The sequence below is a fragment of the Phocoena phocoena genome, chromosome 10 (assembly GCF_963924675.1).
Source record: "Phocoena phocoena chromosome 10, mPhoPho1.1, whole genome shotgun sequence".
Lineage (NCBI taxonomy): Eukaryota > Metazoa > Chordata > Mammalia > Artiodactyla > Phocoenidae > Phocoena > Phocoena phocoena.
Window position 1 is genome coordinate 56,882,275 of NC_089228.1, and position 13,927 is coordinate 56,896,201.

Genomic DNA, 13,927 nt, shown 5'->3' on the forward strand with positions numbered 1-13,927 from the left:
TGGCCATCAGAGAACAAAGGGCCAAAGAGTGAACCTGCGATGGCAAAATAAAATGTAACATCAACAAAGAAAAGGCCATAGATAAATAGTAAAAGGACCAACTCACCACAAAAAACCCATTGACGTTTGCCCAGAGTCCAGGCGAAGCGCTGGTGACCGGTTAATGTTGGAATGTTTTCCTAGGGTTAAAAGGAGAACCGGCAGCAAATCTGCTCAGAATTTACAAAGTGTTTGAATAACACGGACAGTGTTTTGATAACACATTTTTAGTGGGGGTGAAAATAATAAATTTATTGGGACATTTATATGGGCCCCCTTGGTTGTGGCAGGGAGGGGAGGTAAACCATTTCTCACTGCACTCATTTATAACTCACCCCTGTAATTTATTCATACGTTTGTATGTATCTGCTATGTAATACCGTCTTACAGCCAAATGCTTCTCATTTTTGCCTTTAAAAGCTGAATGCACTGATATTGGTTACCTTTAATGGGGAGAAAGGGGTGAAGAGGTGCTCTGGCCAGGTTATCAATAACTTTGTGTTATCAGTTTAAGACAGTAGAATGAAGCTGGTATTATTGCTCAAGACGATGCAGCATAAGACCTTTAAGGCTCACACACAGGCGTAACCTTGGCTTCCTCGTAGCTTTCAAAGGGTCCTGCTCCCTCCAGTCTCAGGCTGAATGGTGCAAGATTTGAGTTAATCCAGCCAGCACTTGGGTCTGGGGTTCCAAGGGTTCTCCACGTTTCCTCCCTAGTGTTGATGTTTTTGTTCAATGTATTCCCATACACTGTCAGTTGAGCCACATAAAACCAGGCACCTTTCAATAAATGTCTCATTTGGATTTCATGAAGCTTGGGGTATAATTGAAATCAAAGAGGAAACAGGCTGCAAGGCTGTGCTATTTGCCCACCCAATCTAAGGAGGGTGCTGCCTGACTTGTTCACTGAAGCCACTGCTTTAGCTTTCTTTTCTGTTCCTGTTTCTGGAAAAGAGTGATTAGGACGTGCGACTAGGATGTGCGACTAGTACGTGCGAAAATAATTTTTATGCCTCTTTCCCTGGTTATCAGTAAAACTGAGCCAGCAAAAAGAAAGCCCATTTCAAGTAGGAAATCAGTTACAGATTTGTTCATCTATAACTCTCCAGGCATTTAGACTAATATATTCCATATGTAATAATAATGTAATTAATACAGAAGAACCATTAAAGGAGATTTCTTTATCTCTACGCAGTCAGAAAAGAATCATCTTTAGTTGAAACAGTGCTTTTCATTATGTCTAAAAGTAATTTGTAATATATATATATATATATATATATATATATATATATATATATTATGGGTATATTTTCCATGTTCCAAATATCCGGGCCCCAGAGCGGTTTTGTAGAGCCCGAATTTTTATTCTCTTTGTTTCTCCGCCTGTAAAATGTGTTCAACTTTGGGCAAAAGGATAGCTATATTGGGGAGATATAAACTGCAATTTCCTGCCTCAAGAATCAACACTAATCCTAATTACACATACCTTGTATATATTTCATAATTAGGTAGCACTCAAATGAACCCATGCGTTTTCAAGAGCTTGCTCTGTGGCTGGAATAAAATCAAGCCTTTCTGATGTGGCGCAGGGGACAGCTGGCTCGCGTTATTTGCGCCAGAGTGGGTCGGAGCGATGCCTGTTGCCTGCAGTGGCGCTTTGCCACGCGCAGAGCTTCCCTGGCCTCCTCGAAAGCAATTCGGGACACCGAGGCCCGCTGTCTCGCTGAGGTCAGGTGCAAAACTGCGATCTAACCCCAGCCAATCTGTCTCCAAAAACGTGAGATCTGATCTCCTTCCTACTTTTTCCTTAAACATCCTGCAGCTCAGGTCAAGGCTAATGTGGAAGAGCCCTGAGTGGTAACAAGATCCCCTAGCCCGGGCTCCCCCGCCAAGCTGCCCTTTCTTTCCTTGCTCTTGATCTTGTGAGTCCCGCTCACAGAACCTCCACGTTGAATATCTTGAAGTCTTGAAAAGCACAGAGTACTTGAAAAACGCAATTCTCCAAGACTTCCCTGAGTCAAAAGAAATCTAAAGCCGACGAGGTGGGAGTGGACGGTGGGGTGATCAGAGCAGAGAGCCAAGCCGAACCCGAACTAAACTGGTGGGGCGACACGGGAGAAGTGCTAGGCTGAGCGCGCTCCGTGCCAGCGTTCCAGGAATCTGCTCCTGGGCTGCTGTGCCTGGACCTGCGAGGCCCCCACCCGGGCCACTCGCCTAACTTGCTCTCTCCCCCGCCCTGGCTGGGCCTTGACCCTGAAAACCTTCGCGCGCTCCCTGTTTCCACTACCGCGAAGACCTGGTAACCGCGTCCGAGTGCGTTAAGAGCCGCTTCACTCTAACTCAGACGTGCCAGTATCGATGCTGCTGTGGTTTGAACCTAGGTTGGAAAGCTTCGAGCCGTTCTGCACCGGCGTGTGCGCGCTCAACGAATCCCGCGACCGCCTCGTGTTGCGGGTGAAGAGTTTCCCGTGTGATCGTGTTCGGTTGGGGAAGCAGGGTCCCGACCTCTCAGCCGGAAAACGCGCTCCCGGAACGATTACAAGCGTCTGTAATTGCTTATTAACAGCAAATGCTCAGGCTTCTTACCCGCAACGAAACGTGCGGGTATTAATAAACAATACAATAGGACGGCATCATCTTGCTCTGCTGTCTGCAAAAACGCAGTGGAGAAACAGGCAGCTGGGGCAAAAGGGCTTAATTCCATATCAAACTGATTATTTCACTAATTATTCCACCTTCTGTGTTGCGCTGCAGAGGAGAGGCACAGGGAATCTTAACCGCGAGGCTGCTTTGTTTCTCGGTGTCAGGCCCAACTGAAGATGGGAGGGTGTGGGATCCGAGATTCAGGGAAACTGAGCGTGGATTTTAAATTGTGGGGAGTAAAAGTGATTGCCTCCTGAAAGCAGGCGTGATGGCATGCGGATGAGGGTGTTCCCAGTATCCCACCCCACCGGGGCTTCTGATTCATAAGCTGACGGCTTCTGTCCTCAAGGGCTGCAGTGTGCTCTCGCCACCCCTGGAATCCCAAAAGCCCAACGCCGGGTTCCTCTCGACAAACACTTCCCACTGAGTAAAAGGGTGGGGCCGAACAAAAAGTGGTTCCTGCTTGTCGAAGGCCAGAGAGTCCTCTCCAATCGGGAAGAAAGTGTGCCTGAAGTTACAGCCCTCGACGAGAGAAGAGACTTTCTTGGGCCTCTCTCCAGGTCGTCCCAGATCCCCACCCTCAGAGACCGGTGCCTGCCTGCAGGCCGTCAGCTTGCAGAACATTTCTGCCTCCGGCCTCTAGAACCTGCTCCCGCCCTCGCATCCCCCGGCTCAGAGCGCTGTGATGACCCTGCTACGGAGACCTCAAACCCTGTTCCACTAAATTCCAGCGAAATACAGACACCAGGATTGATTCTCACAGCAGGACTGAGTCTCAAAAAAAAAGAAAGAAAGAAAAAAGAAAAGAAAAAGAAATAAAATCAAGCTAAAGGAAAAGAAAGTCGCAGGCTACTTGATCCAATTAGTAAATGCCTAATTGAATTACTGTCACCTCCACCAGCCAATAGGAGGGTCCCGAGGCTGTGGGGCCGCGAAGCCCCTCCCTGGCCTCACATATATAAAGCAGCCAACGACAGCCTGCAACTTTCCAAGTGGTCAACTTGACCGATAGCTTTTCAGTCGAGAAAGGCAGAAAGGCTAGTAGCGCTGGTGGGTGGATGGGGAGAGAGAGCTAAGACCTCTTGTTCCCGTGTGTGCGGGGGAGGAGGGTGGAGGTGCAGAGAGGCAAAAGGGACGCGGAAGGAAAAGGAGAGGGCTTCTCGGTCAGTTTTCGCCTCCTGCCTTCAAATTCAGTGCCCTTTCCTTGTGGAAAGGGCGCTGGGTTCGGGACGCGCGAGTGCGCGCCTTAGCGGTCCGCGTGTCGCCAGGTGGGTAACCCGGCACAGGAGGAAGGGGAAGTTACCTTCCCCTCGGAAGAGGGCGCTGGCTCCCTCATCCTGCCTTTATAATCAGGCCACGGCCGGAGAGGAAGCAGCCAGCTGCCGTCTGCGCTCTGCAAAGCATGCAGTTAGGGGAGCAGCTCTTGGTGAGCTCGGTGAACCTGCCTGGCGCGCACTTCTACCCGCTGGAGGGGGCGCGAGGTGGTGGCGGCGGGAGCGCCGGCCACCTCCCGGGAGCGGCCCCCTCGCCTCAGAGGCTGGACTTAGACAAAGCGCCCAAGAAGTTCTCGGGCAGCCTCTCGTGTGAGGCAGGGAGCGGGGAGCCCGCAGCCGCCGGTGCGGGGGCCCCCGCGGCCATGCTCAGTGACGCCGACGCCGGGGACGCCTTTGCCGGCACCGCGGCCGTGGCCAAGCCGGGGCCCCCGGACGGCCGCAAGGGCTCCCCCTGCGGGGAGGAGGAGCTGCCCTCGGCCGCCGCCGCTGCTGCCGCAGCCGCGGCCGCCGCCGCCAGCGCGCGCTACTCCATGGACAGCTTGAGCTCGGAGCGCTACTACCTCCAGTCCCCCGGGCCTCAGGGCTCCGAGCTGGCCGCGCCCTGCTCGCTGTTCCCGTACCAGGCGGCTGCCGGGGCGCCCCACGGATCTGTGTACCCGGCTCCCAACGGGGCGCGCTACCCCTACGGCTCCATGCTGCCCCCCGGCGGCTTCCCCGCGGCCGTGTGTCCACCCGGCAGGGCGCAGTTCGGCCCGGGAGCAGGCGCGAGCGGCGGCGCGGGAGGTAGCGGCGGAGGAGGCGGCCCGGGCGCCTATCAGTACGGCCAGGGGGCTCCGCTCTACGGGCCGTACTCCGGGGCAGCAGCCGCGGGTTCCTGCGGAGGACTGGGGGGCCTGGGGGTTCCCGGCTCCGGCTTCCGCGCCCACGTCTACCTGTGCAACCGGCCTCTGTGGCTCAAATTCCACCGCCACCAAACCGAGATGATCATTACGAAACAGGGCAGGTGAGCGCAGCGCGGAGGGGCCCCGAAGCGCGGGGGCAGAGAGGACCTGTGTAGTCCTGAGGGTGGCCGGGAATGGGGGACCGCCGCCCGCCCGCTCCGCTCTTGGCTGGGAGAGTGAGTTTCCGTGCGCAGCCAGTGGGGACTCCGCATCTCCAGTCCGATGTCCCTCCCGTACGCGCACCGGCGGTTTGTGCAGGGCGCTAAGGCTACGGCTGCTTCCCCCCTTCCTTCTCGTCACCCTCACCTGGACTGACGAGGAGGAGACAGAAATGGAAACTGGGGCTTGTCCACAAAGCTGGATGTCCTAGGTACGCCCGGCCGGCGGTACGCCGGTCCCTGAAGGCGGGCGAGGAGCCGCGGATGCGGGAAGGCTCCAGGGGTGGCTACGCTCTATGAGCACAGGACATGGGCTCCCGCAGTTTTAGGCGCCAGGGTCTCCGCGGGGCGCATCCGGGGAACGAGCGCGAGGACCAGAGCGCCGGCAACGGGGGCTGGTCCGGGTAGTAGGTTAGGCCGGACCCTGGAGTCAGACGGGGCTGGGGTCCCAGGCCTGAGAAAGTTCGGATACACATCCCACTGCGGGCAGTGGTTACTTCTGGGGGAAGTGAGGGGTGGGTGCTGGGAGAGGGACGTCCCAAGGGGACTTTTAGCCTTAACAGTAGAACTAGTTTTTTTTTTTAACGAGAACAATTTAATGTTCTCTGGCACTTGTACATGTAAAAAATAATGATTTTTAAACATCGTGGAAGAAAATAAATGAGCATCTGAAAGGGTCAAGAACTTGAGTGAGTGGTGCAGAAGGGCGGGGATTGGGGCAAATTATTTCAGAAAAGAGATGTTCCGAGAGTTGCCAACTCAAGAATATTTTACGTAGTGAGGGCCACTTTTCTACCGGTATTCTGTTCGTCTGTAGACTTATAAATGTCGTCTAAGCGTGGGCCTGTGGCCGGGCGTTCCGATTTAAATCTCCTGGTTCTATTCCCTTGCACAGACGCATGTTTCCTTTCTTGAGTTTCAACATAAACGGACTCAATCCCACCGCCCACTACAACGTGTTCGTAGAAGTGGTGCTGGCGGACCCCAACCACTGGCGCTTCCAGGGGGGCAAATGGGTGACCTGCGGAAAAGCCGACAATAACATGCAGGGTGAGGAGAGAAAGGGCCTGGGCAGGGTGGATCGGCGGGAGCCCCCGACTCAAGACACCACACATTTAAATCTCGCATCCCTCCCTCCACATCCGGGGCCTGGAAGTGTTAGGAGTTTCTTTGTGTTGATTGTTTGATTAAGGGAGAGAATTGCTAAGTCAGACTTCTTGCCTACTAGTATATAGAATTTTAACCATGACCCTACTCTAGCCCTTCCCTCCACATCCCTACCTTTGAGAAAGGAATTGCTGTAAACTCTCCAGGTGGCAAGGGCATCTGGCATTCTAATCTTCACTTGAGAAAAGGCCTCCCCAAGGTTGAGTTCACCATAAAAATCCAACCACGTTCCATCAGATCTTGCCTGTCTAGCTTCAGAAGCCCCCAAGTTAACCTTCAAGAGGCATTACCTACTGGTTCCATTTTTACGTTGTCCAAGGAAGGCTGGAAGCACAGGGGCCCTGGGAGGGGAATCAGTAGAGTCTAGTTGGTCTCCACTGGCCTTCTTAAACTGCTAATGATGGGAGACATGTTCTAAATCTAGCTCTTAAATCTTGCCCATAGGTAGTAAATACCCCTCCCCTACCTCCATTTGCAAACAGCCCTTTATGCTTGGGTTTTGTGTTTTGTTTCACTTTCTCTTAGGCAACAAAATGTATGTTCACCCAGAGTCTCCTAATACTGGTTCCCACTGGATGAGACAGGAGATTTCCTTTGGGAAATTAAAACTCACCAATAACAAAGGCGCAAATAACAACAACACCCAGGTAGGGTGACAGAGGAGGTGGTGTCTTCTGGCTGTGAATCTCTTTTCTAATGAGTTTCCATACTCTTCATTGTATTTGTAATATTTGCAGGTACCTGTTGCTTGCCTCTTTCTGGTCTTTTTTTTTTGACCTTTCTCATTTTAATTTATTATTTTTCCTACTGGATTTCAGTAACAGTGAGTTAACTGTTAGGAGCAGAAATACTGAAAACTTTTGGCCACTTAGGAAACCAAGAGGCAAGAGTGTTTATTTAAACACACATACCCAGCTATGTTTTAAGTTTCAAAAATGGCAATAGAAAGTTAGCTGTTGCTGGGGAGCAAGGAGGAGTGGCATTCCAAAATACAGAATTTGTCAAAATCGACTTTACTTTTTCGATTTGGCAGCTCTTTTCTCTGTACCATTTGCAGATGATAGTCTTACAGTCTTTACACAAGTACCAACCACGACTGCACATCGTTGAAGTCACAGAAGATGGCGTGGAGGACTTGAACGAGCCCTCCAAGACTCAGACCTTCATCTTCTCAGAAACGCAGTTCATTGCAGTGACTGCCTACCAAAACACCGATGTGAGTGCCCCATGGTCCCCAAGAATCCCTGAAGCTCAGTCCAGCGTGAGACAGAAAACACTCAATGACTGTTTTTTTCTCCCTTTTCTAGATAACTCAACTAAAGATTGATCACAACCCCTTTGCAAAAGGCTTCAGGGACAACTATGACTCGTAAGTGCACCTTTATTTTTCCTTGCCTGGTCATCTTTGAATAAGACATATCGAATCAGACACTTTCTTGAGACCATATTCTAGGAAGAGCTTTCACGGTTGGGATTTTTGCCTATTTTTATTTTTGCATATTTTTGGCCTTGACTAATCTTGCTTTAGAATTTTCACAGAAGGGTTTTGTTCATTTCTAAAGAAATGTTAAGGGATTAAAAATGAGGAGTTTTTTTTTTAACATTTGAGTGGAGATTTGAAATTTTCATAATCTGCATTTATATGCCTTCCTTTCCATTTGATCCCAGTTTTTTTTATTCTCTCAGGAGCAGGGATTATTATTCCCTCTCATTTTTTTACATAAGAAAAACCTGACATTAAGAGGATGTCATTTTCACAACATCAAAGAGCAAGGCCCCACAGATGCCTTTTAAATCTGGGATTTCTACCCACCATGGCCAGCATTCCTTCCCTACCACTGAAGGGAGAGTTGCTCCAAGTTATTCCAAGTTCTAGGACTTGCAAAGATGGATTTTCTACAGTTTAAATGCTTAATGCCTGGGAGGAAGCTTTTTCTTTCGTGGTGGGAAATTTGGCCGCAATGAACGAAGTCCAGCTACAATGGGCAAATGCATCCCTACTATCTCCACTCCTCCACTCAACTGACCAGCACTCCTGCTCTAGAGCCTTCTTCATTTCTGGGAGGTAGATTGTTTGGGGACAACATTAGGGTTTTTTTTTAAGTGTTTCTCTTTATATTGTAGCATGTACACCGCTTCCGAAAATGACAGGTTAACTCCATCTCCCACGGATTCTCCTAGATCCCATCAGATTGTCCCTGGAGGTCGGTACGGCATTCAGTCCTTCTTCCCGGAGCCCTTTGTCAACACTTTACCTCAAGCCCGATATTATAATGGCGAGAGAACCGTGCCACAGACCAACGGCCTCCTTTCACCCCAACAGAGCGAAGAGGTGGCCAACCCTCCCCAGCGATGGCTTGTCACACCCGTCCAGCAACCTGGGACCAACAAACTAGACATCGGTTCCTATGAGTCTGAATATACTTCCAGCACCTTGCTCCCATATGGTATTAAATCCTTGCCCCTCCAGACATCCCATGCCCTGGGGTATTACCCCGACCCCACCTTCCCTGCAATGGCAGGGTGGGGAGGTAGAGGTTCTTATCAAAGGAAGATGGCAGCTGGACTCCCATGGACCTCCAGAACAAGCCCCCCTGTGTTCTCTGAAGATCAGCTCTCCAAGGAGAAAGTCAAAGAAGAAATTAGCTCTTCTTGGATAGAGACACCCCCGTCCATCAAGTCTCTTGACTCCAATGATTCAGGGGTGTACACCAGTGCTTGTAAGCGAAGGCGGCTGTCTCCTAGCTCCTCTAGCAATGAAAATTCTCCCTCCATAAAGTGCGAGGATATCAATGCTGAAGAGTACAGTAAAGACACCTCAAAAGGCATGGGGGGGTATTATGCTTTTTACACGACTCCCTAAAGAGTTATTTTAACCTCGTCAAAATGAGCTAACTTTTTGCCGATGGACTTGGTGGTGTTTTTTTGTTGTCTTCTTTGTCTAGGTTGCCAAAAAGACGTTTGCCTTCCACCCTGTTGCATCCCGTTTTGTGCAATTCTCTAAAAGAAGGTGCCAAAGCTTTTTGATTGCTTCAGGTAACTGAAACAAGCCTAGCATTTTTTTCTTTTTTAATAAAATTAATGGAGGACTTTCAAGTGTTTTTAAATTTGAAGGTGATTCAAAGTTATGGATTTATTTATTGGAGACACTAGACATTCAAAGAACTGGGCTGTGAAGATTGAGTGCCTAGTGCCATCAAAGGTGTTGAAAGCTTTGGTTCTCATTTTTATTTGTAAATCTGTAAGCAAATAGAAGCTCAGAGTGGTAAGATGTTTTGCTTCTGTAATAGAAGGGTGGGCCTTAACCTTCAACAAGGGACTTTTGCTGTTAACTTTCTGCTAGGGACAAAAGATGTTAGGCCTGGGAGGCAAGAACTTTGTGAAGGTGCTGGTTTGACCTGACTTTGATTCTTCCCAGGCTTTTGAAACAAGCCATGTTTGCCCTAGTCCAGGATCGCCTCATGTACTAGGCCTCAGCTGTGTGCCTGGGTGGCTTGTAGGACTTAGGAGACAGCAAGGGAGGGGGGCACCAGAAAACAAACAAACAAAAACGGAGAATTTTAAAGTGTGCAGTTGTGTGCTTAGATACACTGTAGAATAATGTGGAAAATACTGTACAAATAGTCTACGTAGGTATACGAGATTATGTAAAATTGGTGCTTTGGCTTTGTAAAGAATTTGCAATTCACCGGACCACAGCTGCAGGAGCAGGGGAAGTTTCGTCATCCCCACAACATATGGGAATATTCTGTTTACTTCTTAGTTAAGAATGTATTCAGCTACTGTACTAACTTGAAACGTGCTAAGGAAAACCCCCATGTCATCCTCTTCCTCCGCCACCCCCACTTCCCAACTTGGTAATGTGAGGAAACAGAAACCTGACGCCCCAGCTCCTATAGGCTTTCTAGAGACCTTGGATTTTTATGTACATAGTCATTTTTAATAAATGTGGTTCATTAAGGGAACAGGCATAGCCCTGTCTTCTGTACTATGGGTTTTCATCTTTGTTTCAAAAATCTTAGTTTGCTTCTTCCTCCACCCTCCTCCAGCAGGAACCCTGTCCCACCAACCCACTCCCCCCGCCCACCACTAGAATCTCTTAAGTGGACAGTGTCTTCGTTGAGGGGGTGGGGATGCTCTTGTTTATCTTTTTTCCTTGTAGATGAATGGGGTTATTTCCTCACCGCACTGGGAAGTCTGGACAATGGGGATTGGAGCTGGGGAGGGGGAGGAGGGTTGCTGCCGAGATGCAAGATTGCCCACAGCAGGCTTGATATGGGCCTAGGAAACCTCCACCCCCAGCCCTTGGCGTCCGGGCCTCTCCTAGACCTCCTTGGAGTCTCCCATCCCCGGATCCACATGGGCTCCCTAGGCACCCTCGCGGCCCTCTGGGCGCCCACGAGTTCCGGATCCCTGAGGCCAAGCGGGAGCGGGCCGCCCCCAACCCCGCTGCCACCTGCGGCTTCCTTCTTCCCGGAGCCCCGGGCGCCGCCGCGGGGGCAGCTGCGGTCCGGGCCGCTGGGGATGCGGCGGGAGCGCAACGCAGCTGTGCGAGCAGCGGCCGGGGAACCGGTTGCCCAGCTTTTAGCTCCACTTTTTCGGCTCTCAATCCGCGGGAGGGGCCTGGGCCCTCGGAAGAGTTAAACCAAGGAGTGCGGCGAAGGGCCCTTTGTCCCCCTGCCAGACATCCCGCCGCGCTTATCTGCAGACGGCTTCTGGCCCGGCTTGCAATCCTTTCCAGCCCCCTCCCGACGCTCCCGGGGTAAAGGTCTGGCCGGGAGTGTCATTCTGCTAACTGCGTGGCGCGGAAATGCAGCTGCTAAGAGGATTAGTTCTGGGAGGCGAGCGATCGGCCCGGCCCTCCTCCCCTTCTGCGCCCAATTAAGGCCGCCGAGAGCTCGCACCTCGCTTCTCCGCGGTTTCCAGTTCCCACCGCCCTTCCCGGTTCCGAGTCCTTCTCGCGCCGCCTGTGACCTTGGAGTCTCGGACTCTAGCCCCGCGTCTCCGACGATGCCTGTTGAAAACGCTTTGCCCAAACCGCCCCGAATTTTACTGGAGCTGGAAGCGAAAGCCTTGCAATTTGGTTAATGTGTGTTTATTGTGGATGACAGACTCAGACTGGGGTAGAAGGACTATGACACCCCTAACCCGGTCTGCGCGACCCCCGCCCCAACCCCAAGGAACCCGAGCGTATTGGGAGATGCGATGGAATTTCGAAACGGTGTTCTCCTTTTCTGCCCTCTAGAAAGACTGCAAATGCTAATCACCTCCGGGATAAAGCAGACACTGGCCCCAGTCTATTTCCAGTCCTGTATATTTTTGCACCGTACAGTAAAAAGAACTTGGTACTTGTGAAAAGTCCCTCACAGTGTTTAATAGAAACGTAAGTGGCTGAGTGGCCCCAATTAACACCTTGTGATAAGGCATTCCTAAGATGGAGTGTCAGACACCAAATTGTGAAGAGATGTATCTAATTAATCCTCCTAGGATGACACCGATAAACAAGCCTCTATTTAAATAAAGATCAAGGACTCGGCGCCCCGTTTGTTTACATTCTCCGCCGGAGTCCCAGCGTTTGCGCCCTCGCAGGCGGCGTTCCCTGCGCTGGGGCGCGAGGGCGGGGGCTGTCTGGGTGTGGGAGCACCGGCTTGGGGGGGGGTCGTTGGTTCGCCTCCGTTCTAGCCCCAAACAGAAATATGCAATTAGACAAATTGCAACGAAAGAGGAAAAAGAAGTGCAAGAAGGACACGACTCTGACTTGGAAATACTATTGTCATTTTCCACGCGTGTCCTTTACATCGCCAAACACTTTTTGGTTGTCCGAGTTTTTAAAAGGAAGGCAAACAAAACAGCCTTCCACTCGTAGCCCCAGGAAGTCTTTTCTGCTTTGGGGAGAACTCGGAGCGGGACTTTCCCCGCTCCCCACTCGGCCTCGGCACGAGTTCGCTCCTCGCTGCCCCGGGATTCCTCCTCCAGGGTGCTGAAGCCCAGAAGCGCTGGGGTGCGGGGTAGCTATCCTGGGGGGTGGGGTGGGGAGCCACCCCCTGGGAAAGGCAAGAAGAATCTGGAAAGAAATAGGGGAAGAGGGGAAGGTGCAGTCAAACTCTCAGTCTGTAAACCAGGGCCGGGGCTTGGAGCCCGCTCGGAGTCTGTGACAACGCACATCCCCACTCCTCAAAGGGGAGTTTCAAGGCTCCAGATCAGCTTTTGGTCCAGGCTCCTTCCTTTCCAGCCGCCTCTGATTAACTTTCAACCTGGGGGTAAAGGCAGACTCACGGTCCTCCCTTTCCTCTGCAGGTTCTTCCTTCTTTCTGAACCAAACAAGGTGGGGGTGGGTACGATGCCCGTTTTTGTTGTTGTTGTTGTTTATTCTTTTGTTCTCTTTGTTGTTTTTAATTCTGCAGGTATTATGCAAACGCTCCGAAATAAAAAAAATTCCCTCCTGCCCCTAATCAAAATTGAGCCTCCAGTGAGGACAAAAATTAAAATCACTCATTTTCCACTGGCCTGGACGCTTCCCCTTCCCCGCTCGCGCCACGATGTCCCCCCGCCCAGCTGCCAGCCGGCTCCTAGAGTTTGGCTTTTCACCGCGCGGAGATTTCGGCATCATCGGGATGCACTTTTAAAAGGCAATTTGCAAAACTCTGTTGGTGGGCCTGATCGAGTCCCCTTATGTGAACTCCCCATCCCTCGGGTTTAAGCTTTCGAGTGCACGAATTCCGCCAGTCTAGCCCCCGGGATACTCGAACCCGCGGAATCCGTCCACCTGCGCCGGTCTTCGTCGGGGTCGGAGTCCCTCCTGCGCTTCGCGGACGCCTGGGCTCAGCGCCTGCACTTGGCGTTCTCATGGGTTCCGCCAGCCCGAACCCGCAGGAGCTGGATTTCCTTCCCCGCCCGTGAGCTGAGCGGTTGGTGGGCAGCCTGAAGCTACGACATTTTTTTTTTTTAACATGATGGGGGTCTCTGATCTTGGTGGTCACTAAATTTCTCTTTATTACAGCTTAAAAGAAGTAAACTTCTGGAGACCCCTCCCCCCCTCTCCCCCTTTCTCCTTCGGCCCTAGGAGTCCTTTGCGTGTTGCCGAGAACGCATCGAGTCACCGAGGGAAGGATATTGCTGCGCCAGACACGGAGCAGGCCCTCGGAGCTGGTCCCTAAAGTGCGCGATTTCTGATGGACTTCTGGCCGACCCCGAAGCGCCGGGTCTCTGCTTATTTGGGGCAGCAGAATGTGAACATCCACCCCACCCCCGGCCATTAAAAATTTTCCCGTCTCCCTAAAAAGTCCTTAGCGTCCTTCTAGAAGTTCTCGCGAAGGCAGCAGGGCGCGACAGGAACTTCTGTAACCCCAGGCTGGACCAGATTTCCTCGCACTGTTGGCGCCGCGCTCTTGGCGGTGGCTCCTGCAGCGGTTTCGAGGAAGCTGAGGGGTCCGGGCGGTGGGCAGCCTTCGCCATCTGGCGGCCGCGGCAAGTAAAGCTCTCCCAGCCGAGCAGGGCCTCGTTACAGGCGCTGCCGCTTCTGCATTCCGCATCCCACTTCCCCTTGGTTTGGGGGGAGTAGCCCGGAATTTGAGGTTGGAGGACTTTAAAGTCTAGGCCTGGGCCACTGCTAACGAGCTGCCTTGGCTCATCTGTGAAGTGAGGATTCGAACGACGCCTGCCTCGCTGAATATCATCTGGGGCGAGGGAGGAGAGAATGAACTTA

The 13,927-nt window shown here is 51.8% G+C and overlaps 1 protein-coding gene across 3 annotated transcripts; it reads left to right on the forward strand.

Moving 5' to 3' along the window:
- Positions 1-3,674: 3,674 nt before the first annotated feature.
- On the forward strand, positions 3,675-9,746 carry EOMES (eomesodermin). 3 transcript variants are annotated; one of them, XM_065885347.1, is made up of 6 exons: positions 3,675-3,950; positions 5,951-6,105; positions 6,748-6,869; positions 7,280-7,438; positions 7,530-7,591; positions 8,347-9,746. In XM_065885347.1, the coding sequence occupies exons 2-6, from the start codon at positions 5,955-5,957 to the stop codon at positions 9,083-9,085; spliced, it is 1,233 nt and encodes a 410-aa protein (XP_065741419.1). In that variant the 5' UTR covers positions 3,675-3,950; positions 5,951-5,954; the 3' UTR covers positions 9,086-9,746. The 3 variants fall into 3 exon arrangements, with proteins under 3 accessions (XP_065741419.1, XP_065741417.1, XP_065741418.1); XM_065885345.1 differs by lacking the exon at positions 3,675-3,950 and adding an exon at positions 4,085-4,959; XM_065885346.1 differs by lacking the exon at positions 3,675-3,950 and adding an exon at positions 4,085-4,959 and having other exon boundaries at positions 8,404-9,132.
- The last annotated feature ends 4,181 nt before the right edge of the window (positions 9,747-13,927 follow it).